We start from the raw sequence: 26,463 nt of genomic DNA, 5'->3' as shown, positions 1-26,463 counted from the left end.
AGATTAATACTTTCATTCTGTAAACCCTTAGAGACATTATTCTTTTCAGTGTTATTCATTCTATCTCTGGACATACTCTAAAATATTTTAAAATAGAACAGAATATTTAGAATATTATAAAATAACTGTCTCCTCTTTAAAGCAATGCAACAGTATTTGCAAAGGCAATCCTAGGATTTAATCTTTGAATATGAAATTCAAGAAATGTTAAAGAATTCAAAGAACAATGTTAATTCAACCTATTTGGTCAAAACCAGGGTAATATATTTTAAAATTTTATATGCAAAGTTACTCTAATTATAACTAAGAGTTTTTAACTTACAGTTGTTGACATTTCAGTTGTAAATCTGCAACTAGCACAGGTGCTTTCAGTTAAAAAATATACCGTGTGAGTGAGCACAAAGAATGTGACACAGAGGAAAAAAGTTCCAGTAACTTCATTTCTCTTGATTGTCCTGCTCATAAACTCACCTGTGTTTTAATTCCTTCAAAAAGCTTACCCTGCTTTTCAGGTGAAATGTGTCACCAATTAGTATAATGCCTTAAATTTAGAGCAGGAGAGAAGCTCTTGAGCTGTGACAACTTCAGGCCTCACAGATGGAGACACTCTTGGAGGAATTTAGTTCGGCTTCCAAGCTCTTAACTGATTTTAAGGAGATGTACGAGTATGAGAACCGTCTAAAAACCTTCACAAACTGGCCTTTCCAAGGGAACTGCAAGTGTACTCCAGAGAATGTAAGTCTGAATGTGGTTATTTTGCCTGAGCTATATTTTTTATGTTCTGTGCCTGAATGTGAAGTTGTTGCTAAATATATTTATGTTCTGGAGGAGCCCACTGAACCTGAAGAAGATGAAAAGTTAAACACTGCAACTTTCCTGCGTTCCTTGTTCAGAAATACTGTAGTAGGATGGCTGGATTTTCATGGTTGGTCTGCTATTCCAGCTGCAGAATTTAACTCACCTGACTTCTAGATAGGCACACTCAAGCTGGATCTCAGATGAGTCATAACGTAAGAGTTGTCTGAGAAGGTGTTGGAAACAAACTGAACTTCATTTTTAGTGTTCTGGCCAGATGTGATCCTAAAGTGACAGGAAAACACGGAAGTTCAAGTTGCAGCATTTTACTCACACAATTTACATATAAAGGTTCTCTGTCCGTGACATGTTTTGTTTTTCTCTGAAAATATTCTTTAAAGCCCTGACTACGGCAGATCTCCTGCTCCGCTATGGAAGTACCTGTGTTTTGTGGCATCTACTGGATGTCACCTGGTACAACAAAGCCATTCCAGTAGCCGGCAGATAGCACAGCTATGAAGAAATCTTTTCACTACTTGTAGCCTATTCCTTGTTCCTTTACTAATTGCTTATTTACCTGCTTACAGTCCTCACAGTGAAAGTCTCTTTTTCAGCCTAATCTGTGCTGATAAACACTGTGGGGGAAGGTGTTATTTGCAAGCTCTTCAGAATTAATTTTGCTGATGTAAACACCAGCAGTGTGTGGGTCTAAACTTCTAAACTGTCCCTTGCAGATGGCAAAGGCAGGATTCATCCACTGCTCAAATGCAAATGAACCAGATGTGGCAAAATGTTTCTTTTGCTTGTTAGAACTGGAAGGCTGGGAACAAAATGATGACCCGTGGTAAGCACAGATGCAACAATGTTCTCAAAGTATTTCTTTTGCCAGCATTCCTTTACCCATTATAAAATTACCAATTTCCTCCATGGCAGTCACAAAACTGAAGCCTACTGAGAGTTTATCTTTCCCAGTAACCTTGAAATAGTTCAATGAGCTTTTATCTGAGATCTATTTCATATATTTTCTATATGGTCCTTTTTCTGCTGATAGACAGCAGAAGTACTGAAGGGACCTGTCTAATTTCATATTCTGAAAGGTAACTTCTGGGTTTAATATCTGTTCTTATTCTGGGTTAATTTTGCAGGGAGGAACACACCAAACGTCACATCTGTGACTTTTTATCTCTCCCTAAGAACTTTGAAGACCTGACAATGGAGGAGTACTACATGCTGGAGATGACACGACTGAGAACCTTTATTGTAAGTGTTAACCAAATAATCTTAATGTAAGATTCAAACATAGAATGTAAACAAGAACTTTTAAGATTTCCAAGCATCAGCCAGGAGTGATTGTGTAAGGCTAGACCATGGCATACTCTGAAGTAATGGTTTACATGCATTATTGGCTAAGAAATCTGCACCTAAGCACTTCTCCGTGTAGTCTGTTGTCTGGCTTTCGAATGCAAATTGTTTCCTTTAGAAATGTTTTTCCAACAACTCATTACAGCAGAAAATAAAATATATGGGGTGCAATAATCAATCTAGGAAGCTCAACAATGAGCAGCTGTCTTGTCTTCGGGAGGGATGAACAACACATGTGAAAAGGCAGTTTGACCAGATCATTGTTTCATGTGTCCAGTTTTACATTTAAATCTTTGAAACTTTGAAGCCTATTTCAAATGTTTTACAATTTAACCAGTTTTACTCCTTCCCCTTCTGGGGTTTCATGCCACAGTGTTGACATGTGAAAAACCACAAAACTGAGCTGCTCAGTTGATCAAACTTAGTTGATCTCTGATATGTGAGCTTTACTTCTATGGGTACCAAAAATCAAGGGACCCAAGTTCCCCGATGAGCCACAATAGAGGTTCTGCATCTTACTTCTTGGTGGGTTTGCACAAATAAGGTCTTTGCTTTGCTAATAATGTTCTTGATTAAATACATACTGATGACTGTCAAGGTTAAGTATTTAAAGTCCAAATGCAACAGATTAAAATAGGTTCACATAGTGCCCTACTGGCAAGGCTGGTGGAGGAGTTTCTGAACCGAAGGGGAAGGGGGGGGGGGGGGGGGTGCATGTGACATGTCTGCCAAACTGCTCTGCACATTCTGATGGCCACTGACAAAAGCAGACTTGTCAGCTAGAATTTGTGGCCCATCAGTGGGGTTTTCAGGATCTAAGATCTGAATCTAGTTGAACTACACAGTTAAACTGCTCAATTGAAAGTCTCAATCTTTTCCTTTGCTTTAAGTGCAAAATTGGCAGATGCATAATAAACTCTTTTGAAGAAGAAGTTGCCAAAACTAGGAAGCATCTCCTGGATTACTTTGTCACCAAGCATCGGTACACACCACCACTGCCTCCCAGTGATGATCCATCCACTCAGCACTCAGAAGGCTCGTACTGCCAGTCAAAATAAGACCAGGAGAAGTGAAATATCAAGTCTGACTCTAAAAGTTTCTCTTCTTTGGTGCAAACAGTCATGTCTTTATCTGAGTGTGACTACAAAGCTAAATGGTTGTGTGAGGAAGTGTATGTAGAGAATTCCTGTCATAGGCTCTCTGGAACAGAGCTCATAACTGTTTATACCAGCAATATTGTTCACAAAGTGCTCTCTTGCTATGCTTATGTGTGGACTGTTAATAGTAGTCCCACTAACCTGTGAATATATGAAAAATGTCTAAGCAAATGCTTATATTGTGGGGTTTTAGCAGATTGACTTTTATTGAAATAAAGATTCACAACTCTGAGTACCTTTTGTGATCTGTGGTAAGGGCTTATAGATAGACTCAAATCAGAACACTTCAGCTTCAAAACACTTTCCACAGAACAAAAGTAATTGCTCTATCTACAATAATTGCTATAAGCAACTGCCTTATCTACATTCCTGCTTACCATTAAATTATCTGTCCAGAGCAGACAAAATTGTCACAGGTAGTGACATCCAGCAAAAGTAGGAGGTGTTCTGAATAAGGGTAGACATGGGTTTTGTAAGGCAATCCCAAGTAAGAGCTCTGGGGATTTTGGTGTTACACTGAAATTTAGCAAAAGGTGAGGGCCTACTATTCTGTTTTTAAAAGTTTTTTCATTATCATTTTAAACTTTCTTGAAATGCATACTTGCAAATACTTCTGGTTTTTAAGATGAACAGGCCTTTTTCAATAAGATGAAAGCTTTGTATGTGCTTTCTCCAGTCTCAGGCAGTGAACAGTTAAGTATCCTTTGGAACTCCACCACCTTGTCTTGCCACTCTCTAGGAAAATCCTCATGCTGAGGATCCTAAGCACATGTATTTAATGTTCTTTAAACCATTTGTGAATTACCTATAGTGAGAGCAAATTATCTTCTCATTTGGCACATCAATCCATGAAGTGTTTTTTCTTCAGCTACAGCAATGAGACTGACATGCTTAAATCTTTTTAAAAACCCAACATTTTAATTATAGGTTTATCTAAGAAGGCTTCTCTTATAGCAGAGAAGTTAGAGTAATTTTTAAGTCTTTAAACAATAATAACTCAAAACTCTGCTCTAGAAAGTGAAGAAATTATGTGGTGGAAACCTGAACATGCATTCTACCTCTTTCTTTCTGGTATAATTGTATTCTAGTGTTTATCTTTAATATTACCGTGATCACCGTATCATCAGTGACAGTTGCATTACGGTATTACATGGTAACTATGAGTTGAGTTGCAGCTGAATGCAGAAAATGGCAGCTGTTGTGTTGTTATTGCAGTTATCAAACAGGGAACAGCAGTTGTGTGGCATTATTAGCCTGCACTATGGTCCCACCTGGGTATTGCCTTTCTGGAAACTGGTACTGCAGCTTCTGCTGCTGAGCAGCCCTGTGGAGGGCTGGATGCAGAGCTGTGCAGGCACACTTGCACAAACTTCATTCTGAGTGATTATGATTTAGCAAATCATGATGGAGCTCATGTTCTGCTATGGATATTCCTTTCCCACTTTCTAGGCACTGAGTTTTAGATTGGAATCCAAAATGCTACCTTATTTTTATTTTAATAAATGGAGGAAATAGGCACCTCAGAATTACATCTGCAAGAGCTGTTGAAGGGTTTAGCTAAACATGTGTAAGCTTTGTAGAAAGCTGAGTGAAATAGGAAACCCTGAGGAGTGAAGGCTGCACTGAAGACTCCCTTGTGTCATGCCACTGTGCCAAAAGCTCTTCACTTCTCCATGCCAAGAGATGGATCAGTAGCTTTGCGATTAAGTAGCCAGGCTGAGGAGAACTAAGTTTCAGTCCCTGACCCAAGGTACTCATTACAACTTTAGATAAAATACATGGAATCCTTGAAGTAGGGAGTTGAAGTTAGGGCTCCTCTACTTTTGGAAGCAACTGTCTTATAGGAGTAGGAGAAGAATATCCATCTCCAATTTCTTTGAAAAACATTCATTGTATGGCTGATGATGATGAAGTGGCTCTAGTAACACTGATTTTTTTGTGCCCTCTCTACAATACACATGCCAAGCTACATAAAAATACCATTTATTTAAATTTTTGCCTCAGTCACAAGATGGGGAAAAAGAGCTGGTTGCATATTACTGGGGTTCCCATATTTCAGGCATGGTGATCATTCCAAAACCTAAGTGGGAGCTGGAGCAGCTAAAGAGGGGAAAGCTTGGGACAGAAGATGGAGAAAAGCAAGCTGTATTCTTTGATCTGTGTCTCCTTTTCAGTCTTGTGTTTCAATCCAGTTTTTTCTTCCATTCGGCAAACAAGAAATAGATTATTTTTATTATATAAACACTCCTGGGTTTTATTAGCATTAAGTCCTTTCAAAGGTACTGGTTCTTCCTCAGTTAAATGGATATAGGTAAAATTTATGTACAAAATACTGATACAGAGAGGACCATGGGACAAAATGTAAACTTTTATCCAGTTAGAGAAGTAACATGATTTCCATGAGACAAGAATGATTAAAAAAATAAAATCACAGCACAGAGTCTGTTGTAAAGTCTGACTAGTGAAGACATCCCAAGACAAACAGTCTTATGTGAATTAGTAATGCACAGAACGTTCTCTGTGAGGCCTTCACTGGGTGAAATTATCTAAATTCCCTGGGAATGCAAGATGTCAGCTGAGATTCAGGTCCTGTATCTTCATACTTTGCCAACAGGAAGGGTCTGAATCAAAATGAGATGGTTTTATTTATTGCTTCCTTTAATGCACACAGGGGTTTTTTGAGATATAAAATAGTAAGATTTAAATTCAAAGAGCAAGGTTTATAAAATACAGATTGCCCTGTTGGTAAAGGCTGCCTCAAAAGGGACATTCAAATGTAATATCACAATATTAAGATCTGACTTAGATGATTGCTAGCAATACTTTTAGTTTAATGGTTATACTAAACTTGGGTAGCCCAGACCTTGCCCCTGTCCCTAACTATACTACAGATAAAAAAGCCTAATGTGTATTTTGAATGTGATGTGGTTATTATATTAAGTCTTGTATTATAAAAATATTTCCAAGGTGACTAAATAGCATTAGGAGATCCAGACTGGGAAAAGTGATATAATTAATTAAATAAATAAATTCCTGACTGTATGAAAGAATGACAGTACTAAAAGGTGAAGTATTTGATATGAGAAATGCACATTCATTTTCAAAATTCTCACCTTAACAGTTATTTCAGGAAGATAACGTAGATTTCCCAGCTTAGTTATAACATAAAGCAGAATAGGAGCACACTCAGTGGGGCAGTGTCAGGGCAAAGGCTCCCTGACTGGTTAAATGTCTGAGTAACTTTGCTTTGGGATAGAACCAAGTTCTTCTCCAATATTCTCCAGTGGCACTTCAAAAAAACCATAAGAATTAGTAGGACTTTTTTGGCATTTATGTTACTGATTGACTATTCTTTACAATACATAAGTATAATGTGTATTTATAGTGTGCAAATAAAAGCATAAATTGAGCAATATCTAGAGATAAGGAGAGTATTCAGCTAAGTGAAAAATTAATCAAAGAAATATATACCTTTGCAAAAAAGCAACTAAAATGCCATCAGTGTTAGTGCTGCCAATGGCTTAGAGCAGTAGTCTAAGGCTACCATTATTAAAAAGGGAAATAACAACAAAGTCAATGCCACAGAAATCATTTTGGGTAACTAAGTCTGCTTCAGTTTTCACCATAAGCATAAGAAAATGTCAAAATCAAGAAGGAAAGAATGGAAAATAATCAATGCATCTCTACTTGCAGTTCAATTAGCCTTTGAAAAATAAGTTGAACTGTAACTATGTGTTTCATTAATTCATTTAATCTGAAAACAAAGAAATGGAAATTCTCATAAAACAATTAAATATATAAATTTTTCTGAGTATTACATTGTGCTAAGAAGTATCTTATAACCTGGAGGTAAGACTTCAGTTACTATAGTACTCATTTCATTCAAAACAAGGGGGGAAAGTATCTGTTTTCCTTAACTATAACTCTTGAGACTCACCAATTTCATTTTTTAGTTAATTGTGCCCCCTCCAGGTCCTTCTGTAATTTACACTTTCATTAGTCATTAACCTTCCAGGGTTGCCAAACTGACTCAGTTTTCCAGTGTTGTAATAAACTGAGGGTCACTGAGTTTGATTATATGCAAACTGTTGGCTTTTTCCATGTTCTTCATTCATTTATTCTAATGATCTCTTATCAGAGGCCATTTTCTTACATTGCTGAAGGGAAAAATACAAACTTTCAAAATTGAAATATAAGCTCTTCAAATGTGTACCTCAAAGTACTTCTTAAGGCAATTTATTCCCTTTTGTCATTACAACAAAAGCACATCAGTATGAAATCTCAGGAGGCACATACTTGGTACAGTCCTTGAGGAATTTAAGAGGAAATAGATGAATCCTAAAGTTCTTTGTTTACAAAAAATAATCTTCCTCTTTCAAAGAATATACTTAGAAGAAGAGTTCTTACTTCCTAGAAAGTTTAATCACATTTAGTTTTGTAACACCTTAAAATTAATTTTTAAAAACCTCTTCAGTTTTGAAACTTTGAACTGCTTTAATACAGTCATATGCATGTGAGCATTTTCAAGTGATAACAAATGGAATTTTACACTAATGAAAATGGATATTGTGGAAGCAAGACAGCACAAAATTAGGAGAGGAATTTTTGGAAGAGAAATGTACCATGAATGGCAATAGCCTGAGATTATACACAGGATACTACAGAGATTCTTTCTCATTCTTATTTTAAAACAGAAATGTACCATTTGAGAAAACCTCAGCTAAAGCCTGAATTATTTCATTTCCTAATTACTTCAAAGTTTTAGACACATATTATTTTCAGCATATCCCACTTCAGATATACTGTGTAACAGACATGAAAAACTTAAGACTGAATAATTAAAGAATAGTTCTCTAATAACAACCAAATGCACACAGCTTTCATCATCTATAAAATCTGTCTTCGTTGATGGGAACTCATAAGCAGTGTTTACAAATTATCCTTGGATTGCTCATAAATTCTGCTTTTTAGAAAATCTGTTGTTACAAAAACCTGGAGTTGCATTGTGTGGTTCCTGTGGAACTAATGTCTAGCCATAAACTCAGAAATACAGGCATAATATGTATCATCAGTTTGAGGTAGACTCTATCTCACCTTTCAAAATTAAGGGCTTTCATTATTTAGTTTTAAAATGCTAATCATCCTTCCATTAGTTCAAAAAGAATTTTGATCAAAGCTTTATGAAAGTTAAATGGTAGGATGTACTGTACAAGTGTTGAATTCATTAACATTTGTTGACTGTTTAGCCTAAGTGATTGAATTGTTAATACAGTAATTACTTGAAAGAAGTTACATATACAATCATAATCCCACCATAGATCCTCTAACTTAAATAAACAGTTTAGCTTCCAGTAATCAATGCCAGCTTTGAATGTCAAATGAACAGACACTGAGGTTCTTTAACTAGTGCCTTATTTTTGTCTTACCTGTTTCATTTTGCACTTTGTCACCCATCCAGTTGCCAAACTGAAGTATTATGAACACATCTGTGCTTCCAGAGGTTAACCTGTAATACACAAATCCAGTTACATGTGAAAACCTGCCATTCACTCCACAGCAAAAGACGGATTCACTCACAGTGCCATCTCACATCAGATTCCTCAAACTGTGAGGAGAATTTCCATGTAAAGAGTAGCAAAAATTAAGGTTTATATTACTAAGTCTGTGCAGTAGCATACTGTGAAATTATTCATAAGCGTTAGGTACGTCTCATCATAGATTTGACAACCATTAACCTGGTCATGGAAAAGAATTATAAGAACACTTTATGCAGAGAGTAGAACGAACAGACATGGAGTAAATGGGAAGCAATCCCAACAAAAAAGCAGTTAAAGCAACACCATCCCATGGTCCATTCAGTCTCAGCTGTGCTAAGAACAAAAGCTGAAATTCAGTAGCAGCACATTGGACGGAACTGAGAGGTTCTTTGTTCATGGTCATAACAAACACAAGACCAAATGAAAATCTTAGCTGCTTACTCGTAGTCACAAAGCTTAGCATTTTAAAACTAAATAATGATAGCTCTTAATGCTGAAATGTGAGGTAGAATGTTCCTCAAGCCCCCAGATTGGTACCCAAGGAAGTTGTTGGTGCCACCCATAGCTCAGTCAGCAGCTGGCATGTTAATGCAAAGCTAATTACAACTGAGCTGGGGGTGTTTCTAGGGGATAGAACATTAACATGGTTGGTTCCCATCCCGCACATTGTCAGACAAATCACTGATGTTTACCTTGAGTGGGACATGGATATCAGCACAGTTCTGGAATCAGAGATCATTGTATGAAAGGTCTACTTCACTTTTTCCTCTCAATCAGTTTACAATTATATAGAATAAAATGCAAGAAAAAGGAGAAGAATCTGGCAAGAGCATATGGTTGGGATAATCCTCTGTAAGAGAGGAAACTAACAATGCTCCCCATCCCAGCTTTTAGCCCCTCCCTTACTGCCTTACTATATACAGAGGGCTTGTGTTGTTGTTCCATTACTCTGCCCTAATAAAATGAAGGTTCAGTTCATCGGTGTACAAACCAACACTTCTGAAGTGTCAGGGCTTTGCACACTAAATATGTTACAAGCCTATTAAACACCCTGCAAGGTGGCAACATAGACTGGAAAACTATTTAAAGAGAAGTAATCAAGACATTATCTATAGTACAGAAAACACATCAGATGGTAATCCAGTGATATTCCAAGCTCTGATCTCCACTGGTTCTCCCAGGGTATTTGTTAAGGAAAAATCATCAGAACAAGGAGTGTCTTTTGTTTTACACAGCAATACCCACTCCCTGGTTTGCATCTAAATAAGAAGAAAGTAAATATTAAATGAAGTTCTATCTACTAATAAAGATGTATTTTTCAGCCCATTTCCCATAACAGCTGCTATATACAAGATCACAATCTTCAAAGGGAAAGAAGTTCATCCTCTGTATTAAATCTCTAAAAATGCCTTTGTATATGATTTCTGTTTTTGAAATAGAAGTTTATTCATCCAGAGCTGTGTCATGATTTTCTTTACCATTTCAGCAGTAGTCTTCTACACTATAAAATTAGTGTAGGATGTGCATGTGTTCTGTTGAAAAAAACAAAAAAATCGTTATTTAACTCTCAGGACACACATAACATGCACTTGTCAGGACTTGACCAAACCTGCCCAGTGTTGATTTACTACTAAATGTGACCTCCACTTGTTTCAAATTAGAAAACAACATAAAGCATAGGCACTTTCTCAGTGCATCAACTACAGTACATGACAAAAATACCCCTGGCCTTGATATGGGTACCAGAAGCTTCCAAAGACATTTCAATAATGCCTCAATTCTGTACAACACTCTAAAAAGAAGTTACTAACTGAGCAGAGTGTTGCTTCCATCTCTTATTACAAAAAAATCAGAACTGAGAATCAGGCTCTACAATTTAACATCAGGTATCTTAAATGAATTCATCTTAGTGACTGCCAGTACACCACTAGTAAGAAGTAATTTTGCCTCTCTTTTGGTGTTAACCCGATAGACTCATCCCTTCAATCAAATGTATTTTAACTTCTTTTTTAATACATACTTACTTATCATAAAACTCCATGACTATGACCCCTTTAAAACAAAAATCCACCCCCGTAACTCAACACTATTTCTCAATTTCTAATAGGCCCAGTGCTGTTAGAAACAACTGCATGGCAGACTAATAGTTGCTCTGAGGCACTTGGTTTAATATGACTCAAATAAAAAAAACAAAAACCAAAACAATTAATGGATACTAAAGTATCGAACAAAAAGACCAGTTTTTAAACTGTTATTAAGAAAAAGATCCTACTAACCATTTTCTAGAGTAAAACTGTCTTGTCCTGCTATTTAGAAAGTTATTGGACTTTCTAAAAAGTAAACAGAAGCAACAGTAACCAATAGCTGTAGTTATGGTCTATCTGATTCCTCTGGAAATGTATAAGTGCTACATATAATTTTTTTTAAATTCGGATGCAATATCTTTTTATTACAGGAAAACTTGTTCTGATACATGTGACATATTGTGTTCTAGCACTATCCAGTAAAAATTTTGTTATTTTTCCAATAAATACAATGCACAAATAAAATAATATTGCCAATAAGTCAGATTAAAATCTCCAACTGAAAATTGTCATTCCTATGTGTTCTTTTTTCTGCAGAATCACCAAACCAAAATACAGTCTTTGAGTGAACAAATTCTGCCTGTAACATTCCCTGCAAATTCAGCAAATGTACTGAGACTCAACAGTGATGAAAAAAGTACTTTTAATTAAAAAGTGTTTCCATCTGGCTACTGGCCATTCTAGTTAGCAATCCATGAAATCATTGTTCCAGGTATTCTCTTATCAGCAGAAATTCTCACAGCAGCATAACCACTCTCTGTGTGAGCAAGCAAGCAGAAATTGAAAAACTGTCAACAGAAATTTCCTTCTAATAGGATTGAGAGGTATCACTTACCTCCCAGTAGCACCTAAGCTGACTTAACCATTCAAAGTCACTCTCATCTTTGACTTTTTTGCTTACTAGAGATGCAAGAACATTCCTAGCATGAACATCAAGCACAACAAGTGCTCCTGGAGTCACTGATTCTGCTTAGACAGCTTTCCTCACACAAGGTGACAATGTCCTCTATCTATTATTCTATTCCAGAAAATCCTCCAGTGCCTGCAAACATTTTTAGAAGTTAAGAAGTTGAATGTTTGGTCTAAGGCACGATTCTTTTTTCTTATACTTGTTATTTTTCTATTATATTACTTTTCTTTCTCTCTATTATAAAGTTCCATCTCAGTAGAACAGTAGTACAATGTCCTTCATTCACTGGTAGCTTAATAGGGATTTGAGTTTGAGAAGCTTTTTCCTACTTTTCCAATACCATATGTAAAACATCAATGACAGACATTCAAACAGAGCAGCACACACTACTTCATTCCTGTCCTTATCTTTTTATAATTTTACATTAAGAAAAGAAAAATGCTGTGTTTTAATAATCTACTTATGTGTATGCAATGTTTTCTCTGGTTAAGGGTCACTGTCGAAACAGAAAAACAGCTCTATATCCCACAACAGTTAGAAACAACAACACACCTATAATTCAAAAAAATTAGCATTTTTCTACAATTTCTGTTTTTGACTTGGGGCTATAGTCTGTGTTCAGTCAGCCTAGTTATTTCTTTAACACAATAATTGGTAGTTCCTTTCATGCTAATAAGTTGCTGGTAAACAGGAAAGCTCTTGAATCACGACAGTCCTTAACTGTGATGAAGTACCCTACTGAACTGAAATTAAAAAGTGTGAATGAGCCTCAGTAATACATTCACACCAAAGCATGTTTCTATGGAGAATGGGCTTCCATTTGAGTGGAGAAAAACTTACCTAGGCCTGCTTGAAATTCTTCTCCCTGCTGTTCCTCTCCAGACACACTGGCACTGGGAACTCTTAATAAATTATGTGCTTCTGAGATCTCTCATCTCAGCTAGTTATTTTTCAAACATTACATTTGACTAATCATACTTAGTATGAATTCTTTGTATTTATGAGAATAAAGCAGTAAAAAGAGAGTTCAAAAGCAGTGAAAGGAAACTTCCCCCTTTGATTTATGAACAACAGTTATTTGCTGGAAACAATTAACTCAAAAATGGTTGAGAGGCTATAGGGGGAGCCCCTTGTACTGAGCTGGGTTATGGACTGATGGTCAGAAAAGCTCAGGCACAGCAGTCATCAGAAGGCTTGATCAGAAGGCTCACATCTTAGGAGTTTATTCAAGATAGGTTAACAGACGGTTCTCATAGCTCATAGTAGAAGAAGTTAGTTCCTATTAGTTCCCATTACATCACCTCACATCCTAGTAGACCTAGATCTGGCTGACACTCATGCAGTAATATCCACACCTTTTATGCACTCTCACATCTAACATGCTATCACATAATTGGTTAACCAATTCACCTTACATACACCACAGCCTCTCATTGGTCACAAGCCCCCACACATACTCCAGGTAGCTCTGTTCTCTTTAAGGCAGAACTCCAAACAGCTTTCCTTAAGGGATGCACTTACACTCACCCCTACAAGAGGCAGCACGTGTGTGTATGCCTGGGAATGTACGTGTGACCACATGCTTAATATTAAAAAGTGGTTTTAATGACCCTGCTGTGCTGCCCCAGGAAGCACTGAAATGCTCCCCATGTGGGTGTGCCCTTCCAGCCTGCGCAGTGGATGTTTTAGGTGAGGCACAGCATGCGCAGAACTGGTCCCACCATTTAAGTCCTAAGGTCCATCTGCCACGGCTGAGTGAGCTTGGACAGTGACAGTGAAGTCCTTGGTACTGTCACAGCACCTGGTACTAACCAGGGCTGACCCTGCTGAGCATCTGAGATGTGACGGGATGGGATGGCAGGGAGGCTTTAACTGCGAGGGGATGGTCCCCACTGAGACTTGAATTCAGGACCTTGGGATTCAGAGTCCAGAGTGCTCTCCTTTACACCATGGGACCACCCTAGAGGATAAATAGTACAATAAGTACAAGCCTTAGTTCTTTCCCCAGGAAATTGAGGATCTCCTTTATTAGTGGGAAAAGACAGTATTTTCAAATCTTCTAATATGTTGCAAGGTTTACTTATTGTACTAGCAGATATTGTTCTCTTCTTCCTTTAATTCCCCCTTCCAGGACAATCAGAAGCTTTATTTCCATGCAAGTCAGAATGCAGCTGCTCAAAAAAGCCACTATTAACAAGAGTCATTGCTTCAATTTGAGAATAAGCAGAAAATGTTACACAGCCTCAAATATTGTTCCATAGAAGGATTAAAAATTAGATTAGATTTAACTTTGTGGTATAGCTCAGCTATATATGAACATGGAGAATCCAAAAATACAATACTGTAGAAGCTCTTTCAGTTGATATAACAACTATTCATCCAAATAGTTTATTCCCAAACTCCAATTTACTACTAGGTTGTATCATATTGACATAAATTTAAATCTAAAATATTCCTACCATTTTCCCCTTTCTAACAGCCATCTGTACTGGCGTTGTCCAGAAAATTTGGGATACACAAAGAACTGTCTGTCCAGGCCACTCTCTTACAAATCAACATGTGGAGGTTTTGGATAACCCTCAAGTGCATCCCCCATGACCTAGACAGGAAAAAGAACACCATAACTACATGTGAAAACAGGCAATGTTCAGGTTTAGAATCAATCTAGATTGCTGAGAATAAAAAATAAATTTGTGTCTGGATTCAACCTCAAGCTCAACTCTAAATTAGTGACAGCTTGCAAGAAAATCTCTCAACAAAACTGAAAAAAACCCCAAATGCCATAACATGAACACAGTGATCACACCAAATTTCTGAGAACTGATTTCACAACACAGTCTAAAATTATTTTGGCCATCAGATACTTAAAATTTTCTAGTTCCATCTGCAATGAAAATCAAAACCAGGTGCAAATACAATTTAGTTAGACAGAAACGTTTTTCCATCTATTCACCTGTTTTCCCAAACTGAAAAGTTTTTTCATCTATTCATTCCAGTAAAATCCCAGACCTTTTAATTTTGCACATCACCTTATTTAAACTTATATTTAAATTTGAGTGCATTTTCTAGTAATAGAATGATTAACCTGGTTCTGGGACCATTGAAGGATAATCCCAATGAAATCAAAACTCACCCATGAAAAAGTAACAACAAGTGACACTAGAACTTATAAATATTTTTTAACTTTTAAAGACCGAACTCATTGTTTTAATATTCATGCTGGATACAAACAATGAAAAGTGATGCCAGTATATGTTAAAGTTCACTGAAGAAATCCACACTGAATGGCATTAGCCTCGAAAACACGAGATTAGGACTTGTTGCCTTGCAAACAGACTTCAGCATAACTGTCTCAGATTCAGCCAGCCAACCTGACTCCAGGTACAGATACTGAAATTGTTCCTGTAAGTGCCAAAGTTTCTCCTTCACTGCTTTTAATATATGTAATATCTAATGCAGCATTAAATTCTACTCTTGCAATTCTTCAAAACAATTTTTAAATGAGGTTTTACTCTAGAAAACAAAACTAATATTAAACAGCTTCAGATTATTTTTTTCCTTGCCAGTACTACCGAAGAATATCTAATTTAAAAAAATTCTGAACAATTTACTTAAAAGATCATTTAAAGTTAGATAAAAATAAAGTTTTTCTCAACAATAATTCTTGTGTGCTACCCTCTGTAAGATGCCTACCACTGTATTTATTGAAGATCTGTTTAAAGATGTAAAATTTTATTTGTAGTCTCTGTAATATATAAACTAGTAAGGATAACCAAGAATACTTTCTTTAACTGCTAACCTGCTAAAGTACATAAAATAATATTATTTACACCTTCCCAGAAAGCTATAGCAAACATTCAGGAATTTGAGGAAAGCAACCAAGTACAACTTTAATACAATAGCTTGGAAAGACAGAAAAAAAAATCACATTTAAGAAATTTTTCCTCACAAGATCTCGTCCTGTTCATAGCACTGTATGAATATTTCCCTGTGACTGAGCTAGCATTTTATTTTTAATTTTTGTCATTATTTTTGCATGACCTTGCACAGCATTCGCTGCACACCATCAAGGCTGCAGAGTGGCACTCAAACCCCAGTTCCCCTGCTTATAGCAAAGGTTACATTGCTTAACAAGATCACTGCGGCAGGAATCTTTGCAGAGTTAATTCCTCTCAGTATAACAGGACTTAAATTGAGTTATAATTTTTGTAGTTTAATTCTGAATGAGGTTGGGGAGTAGAAATCCCAGTGAGAGTTAAAACACAGCAAAAAACTTCTGAATTGTTTAATTAGGACTTCCCCTAAAAAGATAAAACAGAATACAGGTTACATCTGATACTCCATTTTCTACTCATTGCCAGGGTTCACTGGAGAAGTAGTGAGGCAGTTTGTATAAAATCTTTCAAAACATGAACTATTATTTCTGAAAGTAATTTCAAAACAGGGCCAATTCATCAAACAGCACAGCTCCCATCATTCTGATGGAGCAAAATCAATTTACACTGGCTATTCAACTGGGTTATGGAATTAAACATGAACAATTAAAACATTTTGATAGGTCTTTAAAAGTTTGCTTTCATGATAACAATGTAGTCACACATTTCTATTAAGAACAGCACCTGACTAACACCTGTCAAGACACATTGTTGGATACACAGTGGGTTTCTTACATACACTCACTGTACAGATGACAAAATATATATTGATGTATAGTGCTTTCCAAATTAACCTCTCAAATTAAATTAATATAAATGCTTAGAAAAGCTACCGCATAAAAGTTACCTCAAATAATACAAAGGCAAAAAAAAATTTCAAAAGACCTGAAGGTTACCAAGCTAAGAATCTTTAAAGAAATAGAGTTGTCTGAACATCAGACATTTAATATGTCTTATGACCTATTTGTAGCATCATTATGTTTTTTAATCTTATTCACAAAGTTTGGGGCTTGGGGAGCACAAACATTGAAAAGTAGGACGTTATGCAGATTTATAATGAGGAAATCAAACCAAACAAATGCTTCTACTCAGTTGCAGTATGGGCTTGTGCTGGGCTGTGACTGAATTTATTCCAGTTCAGTTCCATGCCAGTACATGAACTGTGAACTGACTGAACCCCACCCGCGTTGCAACACATGATATTCCACAGTGGCAGAGTCCTGGCAAAGGAAACAGGGAGGGATTAATACAGATCCCCTGCTCCACTTTCCAAGGTCTGGGAATGCAGGTCCTGCCATAATGTCTCCTCTACCACCTAAATCAGACTGCACTTCTCCAGAATGGGAATGGGGCCAGAATGGCCATGAGGAGATGGAAACAGGCAACCAGGAAAGTCAGTGACCCCTGAGGTCCCCTCTGCTCTGCCCGGTCTGTCTGGCCCTGGAAGCACAGCCAGGGACTTGAGTCCAGGATTAAAACAAGACACAGGTATAGCAGACAGAAGAAACTCCTGAGATCTGTAGGGATAATCGCAGCCCAATCAACCTACTGTGGGCTCGCAGGAATTGCTGACTGTTCACTCTGGGAAGCATTTTGTGAGAGCCCAGTATAAATGCAGCGTGCCCCGGTCAGGAGAGCCCCTGGCACGGTGTGCAGAACAACAGAGTCTCCCAGGACAAAGAGAGCCAGGCCAGGCTGCTGTGCCAAGCCCAGAGGTGCCAGAGGTACAAACTGCTCCCAGGGTGCCAGTACACGTTTGAGCCAGTGGCCTGACTCCCATCCTCAGTCTGGAGAGTTCAATAATAAATTCCAAGCTCAGTTTCAGATTGAGAACTCACAATATTTTGAAATTATCTGTGCTGTGCCCTCAGTGTTGGTTTAATGCCCTGCTCACGTTACACATACACTCCCAAACCACTAAAAAGGCAGAGCTGTGCTTATCCAATCGATCTTCAGGGGACACCTCCCTAAGACAATAATCACAGTGCTACTTTGTACAGGAAATACCTTCACCTTCTGCCTCTTGCATCGTCCCAACCCACAGCAAGCTGCATATACCTTTCATCCATACATAGGCAATTAAGCTGTCAGCATACAAACCTAATTTGCAATTGGTTTCATAAAGCAGTTTTTAATGCACAGACAGCCATTTAACTGCACGTTGTCAGGGAAGAGGGGGGTTTGTTCCCTTGCCTACTATATTTGTCCTCAGCAAATAGAATAATTGCAACTGGCAAAGCAAATCAAAGCTGTGTTGCCAGTTTTATAAATGGGATTCTTCCTGCTTGTTTTTACTTTCGTATGAGAAAAAGCCAGGAAAAAAGTAATTTATGTTTCAACATAGATTTCCTATTTACAGTCTGCTAAGACAGGATGAGAGAAAAGGAATGCCATCATTCTCAGTCATTCCAAACATCAGCCTAACTTATTTTGTCAGTGACACTGCCAGTGTCAATTAGGGGGGAAAAATGTATCAAGAAACGTGTATAAATCAAGTGTACAGAAATAGTCTGAGTCGCCTGTTAAAAGACCATTAATAATCTAGAGTCTAAATATAATTTTTAATATATTACAGATTCCAGCCTGGGATTTTTTTTCCCAACAATCTTTTTTTCCTTGCATTTTTTTCTTCCTGCATTCTTTCCCAGAAAGACAGAAAAGCTTCTGTAACTGAGATTTTTTTAAAAGTTATGGGAAGTGGAAATTAAGCCACTATTTTAACACTCGTTAATATGTATTGCTTACATTTAAAATGAAATAATAATGTATGATTATTTGAATTTGCAATGAAAAGCTAAGCAAATAAAGTAATTTTATAATACAGTGGTATATAAATGCCAAAAATAAGCACAGACAGACTCAAGTTAGCTTTAGGCTTTAAGAAACATCGTTCATATGGTCTGGGGAAGAGCATCCAACTCAAACACTGCATTTGTGGAAAGAGTGTGCCATCTTCTGGAGAATAATGCCTATTGTTTAGCCAAAATCAACTTAAGATTGTTAAACTTCTATTCTGGCATTTACACTCTCCTGTACAAGAGGTGATTCTTTTTTCTGACAATGATAACACATATCGCATTCAAAAAAGTAATTTGTATTACTCCAGAATATCTGAATTAGATGATTTTATAAAAACAGATCACTCAGCGAACAATATCCAGAAATATAATACAGAGCAAAATTCTGAGTTTCCTGCCCTTTTGTATTTTTACTGACTTTCTTCCCCAAAAATGAATACTATTGATTTGACAGTTCTGTGATAAATGGGATAAATTCCTGATTTTTTTTCTAACTCAGAAGAAAGAAAAACAAAGGTGAAGGATGGAGAGCATAAAGCAGGAGAAGAGAGAAGGAGAAGCTAAAAGAAATAAAAGCAAGGAGAAAGAATAAAAAAATAAACTAAAAAAAGAACTAAAAATAACTTTAAATGATCAAGCAGAATTTCGAGGAAATTAAGCAAATTATTCTTTTGTATACTACACACCTTGTGTAATACCTACTTTAGGAACATAATTGCCATTTGAAAAGAACTGAGAGCCAAAGTTCCTAGACTGAGTGAAGATTTTAGCATTTGTCCTAATGATGTCCTGGATCTCTGAAAGTTCCTAATAAATCTCAAGTCTGTTGAATAGTTTAGTAAGTCCAGTTAGAGAGATATTAAAAATGCAACATCCTACTAGAAATGCCCTTGATATTAGTTAACTTTTTCAGAATAAATGCACTTTTCTCAAATCATTATTAGAATTATACAGCAGGATTCCCAGAATCATGAGGTAACTGTTCCCTGAGGAACAGAATTTGCAGACCACACATGAGAAGAGGCTGAGAGAGCTGGACTTGTTCAGCTTGGTGAAGTGGAAATTAGGGTAGAATTTAGCTGTTGCCAGCAACTACATGAGAGGCAGCTGAGAAAAGCACAGTGAACTTCTTAACAGTGACTCTTGGGCAACAGGGACAAATCTTTGCTTGAGAGGTTCAGCTTGGACATAATGAAAAAATTATTCACTAGAATGGCACCTGAAGGCTCCGGAGGTGCTCTGCAAGAAATGTGGCCTGATGCAGTGTTATCAAAAGTTTTGGCTTTCAGAAAGAAGTCAGAATAAGTGAACTCCAGTGGCCCCTCCAAGCCAAGGTTTCTCCAACTCTGTCTGAAACAGTTCTGCAAAATAATTCTTTTAAAACCTAAGTGAGAGAGCTAAGATCAGTTAGAAAGAGGGTTACACTGTTATCAGAAGCAATTTGTTGTGTACATACTATAGATTCTCTCTGTGTCCTTAGGATAGCAGCACTTACCTGAAAAACTGATTCATTAAGTCTTTCCACGTCTTGGTCTCAGGATTGAATCCTGTGCTTTCCTCAGGCATCTGAGCCATGACATCAGGAGAACTGAAAATTGCCTCCAAATAAAGCCTGAACCTTCAGCCATTCATCCAGGATCTCCAGGATCAACAGCTTTCCTTCCCATTCCCTCTAAAATGTTAATATTTCAATGCAGTAACTGATGCTGCCAGTAAAGCATTTTCAGTAGAGAGCTGAGATCTCTGGGGCAATTTGCATTTTCAGCAGCAAGTGCACCAGGTTTTACGATTTCAGCAGAATATCACATTCCCCTTGCAGGAAATCCTGCATGGCAAAGGCCACATTCATTTCTGCAGCTGGATCATCTGCAAGGCTGATGGGAGGATTTCATGAACTGGGTTAGTGAATAAACAGACTATCAGTGATTAATGCACCACTTGCTTTAGCATTTAATAGTAGATGTGGACAAATTCATCTCCACTGAGTATGGAATCTGGTTTCTGGCACACATCACAGCCCAGACAACCATTTTTGTTTGCCTGGATTGACACGTTGAGACGGCAGAAGAGAGATATAAAAATAACCTAAACTACTAAAGCAAAAATATGCAGGCATTGTCTTAAAAAGACATGTGGATTTAATTAAGAGATTTCATTTGGTAAATAGTCCAATAGTTGTCATATTTTATTTCTCACTTCACATTCTAAATGTGGATGTGGAATGCATTTTTTTGACAAATTAAGGAGTTCAATATTACTGTGCACCATTATGGGCACACAATATTGTACTTCAATGGTTATTCAGTCTTTCCTTTTGCTAGCAAAAAAATTCAAGGTCCTTTAGTCTATAATTTTTTTCTAAGTGTTCTCAACTTTTTGAGTAATTTAAAAATTATTTAGCACCACCACTTGACATTTCTTACTATCTCACCAGTATCAGACAGCTGCAATATTATCAGTTCTCTAATCTCCTTGGTATCCCAATTCACTGACATAAGCAACTTGCAAAAAAATAAAATGCTATTTATAACCCTGTAACAAGTAGCTATATTCTTCTTTCCCACCTAGAAACAGGATTTTTTTACAATTCTTATAATAGTGGACCAGAGAGATAGAATTATTTTTAAAAGTGCATGCTGTTAAAATACACATTGTAGAAATGAAAAATAGCAATAATTTTCTCAATAGAACACTCATACATGGGCTGCACTGAGTTCTGTTAAATTAAATATGTGAAAGCATATTTAACTTCTTCCTTTAGCCACTTACCTGCCACAGATTCTAAACAACAGACAACTTGGCTTGCATGTACCATTTTCTCTACACAAAGTCCCTCTTTCATCTTTTATGTTCTGGTACCTCATCTCTGGTGATTTTGCTTCTATCAAGAGGTAGAAAAAAATACACTTTTCCAAGAGAAAAGTTAGGCAAGTTACATGAAAGATGAAGCCGTGGGATTTGGAATAATACCTGGCAGCAATCCAGAATTCTCCATGCTTGGTTAGGTTATTGAGAAAGCAGCCATTGTGTAATTGCTTCATCTCAGAAACTTAGGTAATGGTCTTGTGTTAATTCCTTGTATTATTACACATGCTGTCAGTCACTAAAGCACTCTGATGAAATCACCATGACATGCTCACTCTTTTTAAACAGGCAAGCCCAACTATTTCACATGAATAAGGAAGGAACCCTTATACCATAGTACAGTAGTAATTAGAGAATTGGTATTTATTGGAACATACATGTATATACATGTACATGTGTATTCATATTTATTGAATGTGTACTGAAATCTGAAATAGTATTTTTGCAGGTTATTGGGAGTTTGGAGGTATCTGTATTGCTAGATATTAATAGCCAAGTTTTATATGAAAGATTTTCTGCTTTTTCACAGTATGGCTATGTTTAAGAGATTTAAGAAGCAAGTATGTTATTTAGGAAAGAGACAAAACCAGATTAAACAGAATTTTTAACATGCAACACTAAGTTTTATAATTCAGTTTTCTGCTTTAGGAAAAAAGCTATAAATCTTTCATTACTTCTCTGAGATTTGTCTTGTTCTCATTTCTTCATCTCCCTTACACAAGCCCTAACATTTCTGATTGTTGAAGAACTGAACAATTTAGCAGCTTTATCATTTAGGTAGAAAGTTTCGACATCATTCTCTTAGTCTATAAGCTTTCCACCTCTACGTCAGATATGTTTTATCTGGTAAAACAAAAGTATTGTTATAATGCATCTCATACCTTAAGTACCAGAGCTTGTTAAAAATGTTCAGCAACCTCTCCAATGCATTAGCACTCCCCACATTGTTAATTAAAATTAAAATCAGCTTTACGGGATTAAATAGTGTGCAGCTGACAAGGGACAAAAGCTTTATCCTTTTAAAATGAGATTAATTCCCTGCTTAAGGAGGATAAACAAAAGCATTTGAAGTCTCTGTGCTTTAGATTAAGAAGAAGATATTTCTTGGTTATGTTCTATTAGAAAAATAATACCTTATTCTTTTTTCATAATGCTTAATGAAGGGAGACCCTCTCACAGTCTGAGTTTCAACAATGTGGTTCTTCCAAGAACATCTGAATATCATCTACAGATGACAAAATGTTCCTGTTCCTCTGTAGGTAAGAAGAGGGAACTCCATTCGATCCTGTTCAGAATTCCTTTTTGTTAAAACTTTCTCAGGAGAATGTTCTTTGCTGGTTTCACTGATGGTCTCAGACTCTTCTAGGAATGGTTCAAGATGCAAGTTGATATAAGACAACACATCTGAATCTTCAGGACACAGTGGTGAATCTTCACCTTCAGACACCTGCCCAGTGTCCTTCTTGCAAACCAGAATTGCAAATCACTTGGACTACAGGAACGTGGCATCTGAATTCTTCTACTTTTGATTTAACTTGTCTAGTTATTTCTAATGCATTTGGAGAATTCTGGAAGGCTTTTTCTAATCTACACAGTTTACAACAGTAGTTTTCTGCATCTACCATCTACTTCATCTAGTTTCACTTCCATAGATGATCCCTTTGCAGAGTCTTTGTGTTTTCTGTTGAATTCCACAGTCATATCAGAAACAAACATAGAGAAAATGTTTTTATGCTGGTGGGACTGAGATACTGGCCATCCTAAGGACTCTTCTGAATTAAACTGATCAACCTGTTGAGACCTAAGTGAGATCTGAGTTACCGGGTCCTTACCACAGGGAATAGGGAGGTTTTCTGGTGTCTTCAACCAGCTTCAAATTAAGTTTTGAGTTACTAAACCATTCTGTGATGTAATTGTTGCCACTGATTGCAATCCTCATGGGTAACAGCTCGGCATTCACACTAGTCAATAAATACAGTTTTAAAATGGCAGCTTTCCTCTATAAATTGCATTACTGTGGAGGCTTTAACAGACAGGAGGTAATAATGAGCACTGTAAATTGCACTTCCAAGAACAGAAAAGTATAATATTTGTGCAAACTTATGCAAATGTAATCCACTCCTGCGCTGTGCAAAGTGATGACATAGTAACTCAAGACCACATAGTAACCAATTCCTGTGCTCAGTAAATTTGCAGGTTAACACTGAAATATAAAAAAATATTTCACAGCTGAACTAGGAATAATTTTGTCACATTTTGCTTAGTTCATTATTAGGCAAACTATTGTTATCAAAAACACAAATATTAAGATTGAAAATTTATATTATTGGACTAATCTGTACCTTATCAGCAGCAAGATCCAATTTTTTATTTAATGTTTGTCCATTCTTCAAATACCTGCTGACTTACTATCTCCAAATGTGCTGAATTCTTCAACCTGCTTAGAGCAGCTTTTCAGTTTCTCAACAAATGGCTCACAGCGTATCTCAGTAAGCATCAAGGAAGCACATACCCATTTAAAACACTAAAATGCATTTTTGTAAAAAGAAGGCATTACTATTCTGATTTGCTATAGCAGAACACTTTATACTTGCAGAAAATCCAAGACATCCAACATATTCACACAATGTCAATTCCACCCAAATTTCAGAATTTGCCCAGAATTCTGCAGTTCCCTGCAGTGACTTCCTGGGCTGCAGACATGACTTTAGGCTCTATGGTACAGGCTATAGTCAGAAAGAAAGGTTTCTGCCTTCTGTGGTGGTCATAGGCTAACAACAGAAAGCTAAATTCAAGTGCCTAATATATCTCAAATTAAAACAGAATGGGTTTAATCAAAGGACAGATGAAGCCAAACAGTTTCACAAGGCAGAGGTGCCTCTTAAAGCCATACAGATCAAGCATAACTTTTTCCCTTGTATGCACAACTCCACAACACAAATTTCACAGTGAGTATCAGCAGTGGTCAATGTCTAAAACCAAGCATCAAACCTTACAACAAAGCAACATGTTTCAAGGTAAGACCCTGGGCTGTACCCTTATTTATAACACAGTAACATGCACCAGCTGCTTCTTTAAACACGCTACATAAACATAGAATCTCATGATTTTTTCTCTGTACTTTATGTATAATCCAAGACAAAAGGATGACGAGACTAAGGAGCAAAGCAGACAGCTATACAGGCAGTAATTGAATGGATCAGCAGCCCAGGAATTACCAATGTTTGTGGTAAGACTCCACCACTTGGACAACGTAACAAACTATTCTGTAGAAGCCTGGTAAACACAATGAAAAATTCTAACAGAGACAAAATACATGTAAGATGCAAGAGATTGGAAAATTTAAAAAAAAATTAAAAAACATTTAAAAAAATCAATAATACAAACCCAATCCAAGATGCACAAATCCAAGAAAACTATCTTATTTGACTTTATCCTAACAGCTAAACCACAAATTAAGGCAGATTTGGTTTTTCAAGCCATCATAGAAATTTCATATATACTGCCACTGACTTCAAAGGGACTGCTCATACACATAAATCAAGTATCTGAATTCTATTGCCTCACATACACACAACTTCCATCAACATTGCTGGAAGTTGTGTAATTGAAGAGCTTTCAGTGTTCAAAATGTGGCTGTCTTGCTGTACTCACAAATACATGAAAAATAAGAGTGAAAAGCAGGAAAAAAATCACTACGAAGAACTCCACAAAAACACCAACTTCAAGCTTGATTTTAAAATATATATCAAAATAAAATAAATTTTTCAACCCATCAGTTTATATACTATATACCATTCAAAATTAAGAGCTCAAAGGATTTTAAAATATTGTCATTACAAACCTCAAAACCATCCTGAAACTGATCTGTTTTTCCTTTAATTAGCTGTCTGTGCTCTTCAAAGGTATCTGGCACTCGTGCATACCATTGAAAAACGTCACTGGTTTGTTGAATGCCTGCTGGTGAAAAGTTAACACATTCTCTCAGGAAAGCAACATGATTTACAGCATCCACTAATTTCTGCTTCAATTCAAGCATGTCTCATGTTTGCACTTTCCATACAGGCCTGGGGGAATAGAAATTAAAAAGAAAGAGCTTTTCTATATAACTAGATGCAAAAACTTTGCCTGAAGTAGCTAATACTTGAACTTAACAAGCTTTTTTTATCCCCAAGGAAAATTAAATAAAATTAGAAAAACTTACCTGAAAAGGTGTGTATTTGGAATGACATGGTATTAGCCATTTTTACAGTGTATAACTTGTTAATAACACTGCCTTACTAATTATTTTATTGAATAAAACTCAAAAGAATAGGTGAAGCTGTACGCCTAAAGGTTGGGACTAACGGAAGCCAATCCAGACCATCTTTCCCAGGTTTGTGAATGAAAACCTGGTGCTACCAATTAAAAATTACTGAGATAACTCCAAGAGAATTCCAGAATGGTTTGGGTTGACAGGGACCCTAAAGATCACCCATTTACAACATCTTCCACCAGACCAGGTTGCTCAGAGCCCCATTCAGCCTGGCCTTGGACACTGCCAGGGATTGGGGCAGCCACAGTTTCCCTGGGCAGTCTGTTCCAGTGAAGAATTTTAACAGCAGATTCTATGCCACAGAATATACTCATTGCTTTGAATATAGCGAATATTTGGCTATTTAAAGAATACCCCAAACAAAGACAGATACATCTTTCAGCAATGAGATGAAAGAACTGTTAGAAGGGGTTTAATGTTGGTATCATGTTGCATCTACCCATGATTAAATGCAGTTTGCTTATCCTCCAGGACAAAATTATACCATAACACGTATAAAGGCACTGCATTTTAAAGGCACCATATTCTCAGCACAGAGTTGAACTTGTAAACATTTTACTTTTTACTTGGACAAATTACTGTTTATCCCTGAAATTAAATTTCACTGTAGCAAAAGTTCAAATCCCTCAGACCCAAATTCAGCCAACCACTGAGGCACCCACCTGTATTCCAAACATGTAACAGCAGGAACAAACATCAGAACTT

At 36.8% G+C, this 26,463-nt stretch overlaps 1 protein-coding gene and 1 long non-coding RNA gene across 2 annotated transcripts; one reads left to right on the top strand and one right to left on the bottom strand.

Moving 5' to 3' along the window:
• The first annotated feature begins 570 nt into the window (after positions 1-570).
• LOC139675367 (baculoviral IAP repeat-containing protein 5.1-like) lies at positions 571-3,230 on the top strand. The gene is given in 4 exon segments (XM_071562982.1): positions 571-735; positions 1,530-1,639; positions 1,941-2,055; positions 3,048-3,230. Coding segments are annotated over 4 exon segments (546 nt in total). The 5' UTR covers positions 571-597.
• Positions 3,231-6,469: 3,239 nt separating this feature from the next.
• Positions 6,470-21,515, bottom strand: LOC139674853 (uncharacterized). Its single transcript, XR_011698368.1, has 3 exons — positions 21,348-21,515; positions 8,741-8,820; positions 6,470-6,603 (listed from the first exon to the last, which is right to left on the bottom strand). It is a non-coding gene; the product is annotated as an uncharacterized lncRNA (long non-coding RNA).
• Between the last annotated feature and the right edge of the window lie 4,948 nt (positions 21,516-26,463).

The sequence above is a fragment of the Pithys albifrons genome, chromosome 8 (genome assembly GCF_047495875.1).
Source record: "Pithys albifrons albifrons isolate INPA30051 chromosome 8, PitAlb_v1, whole genome shotgun sequence".
NCBI classification, from domain to species: Eukaryota; Metazoa; Chordata; class Aves; order Passeriformes; family Thamnophilidae; genus Pithys; species Pithys albifrons.
Note: the sequence above shows the minus strand (reverse complement) of the source record. Positions and strands in the feature narration are given on the sequence as shown.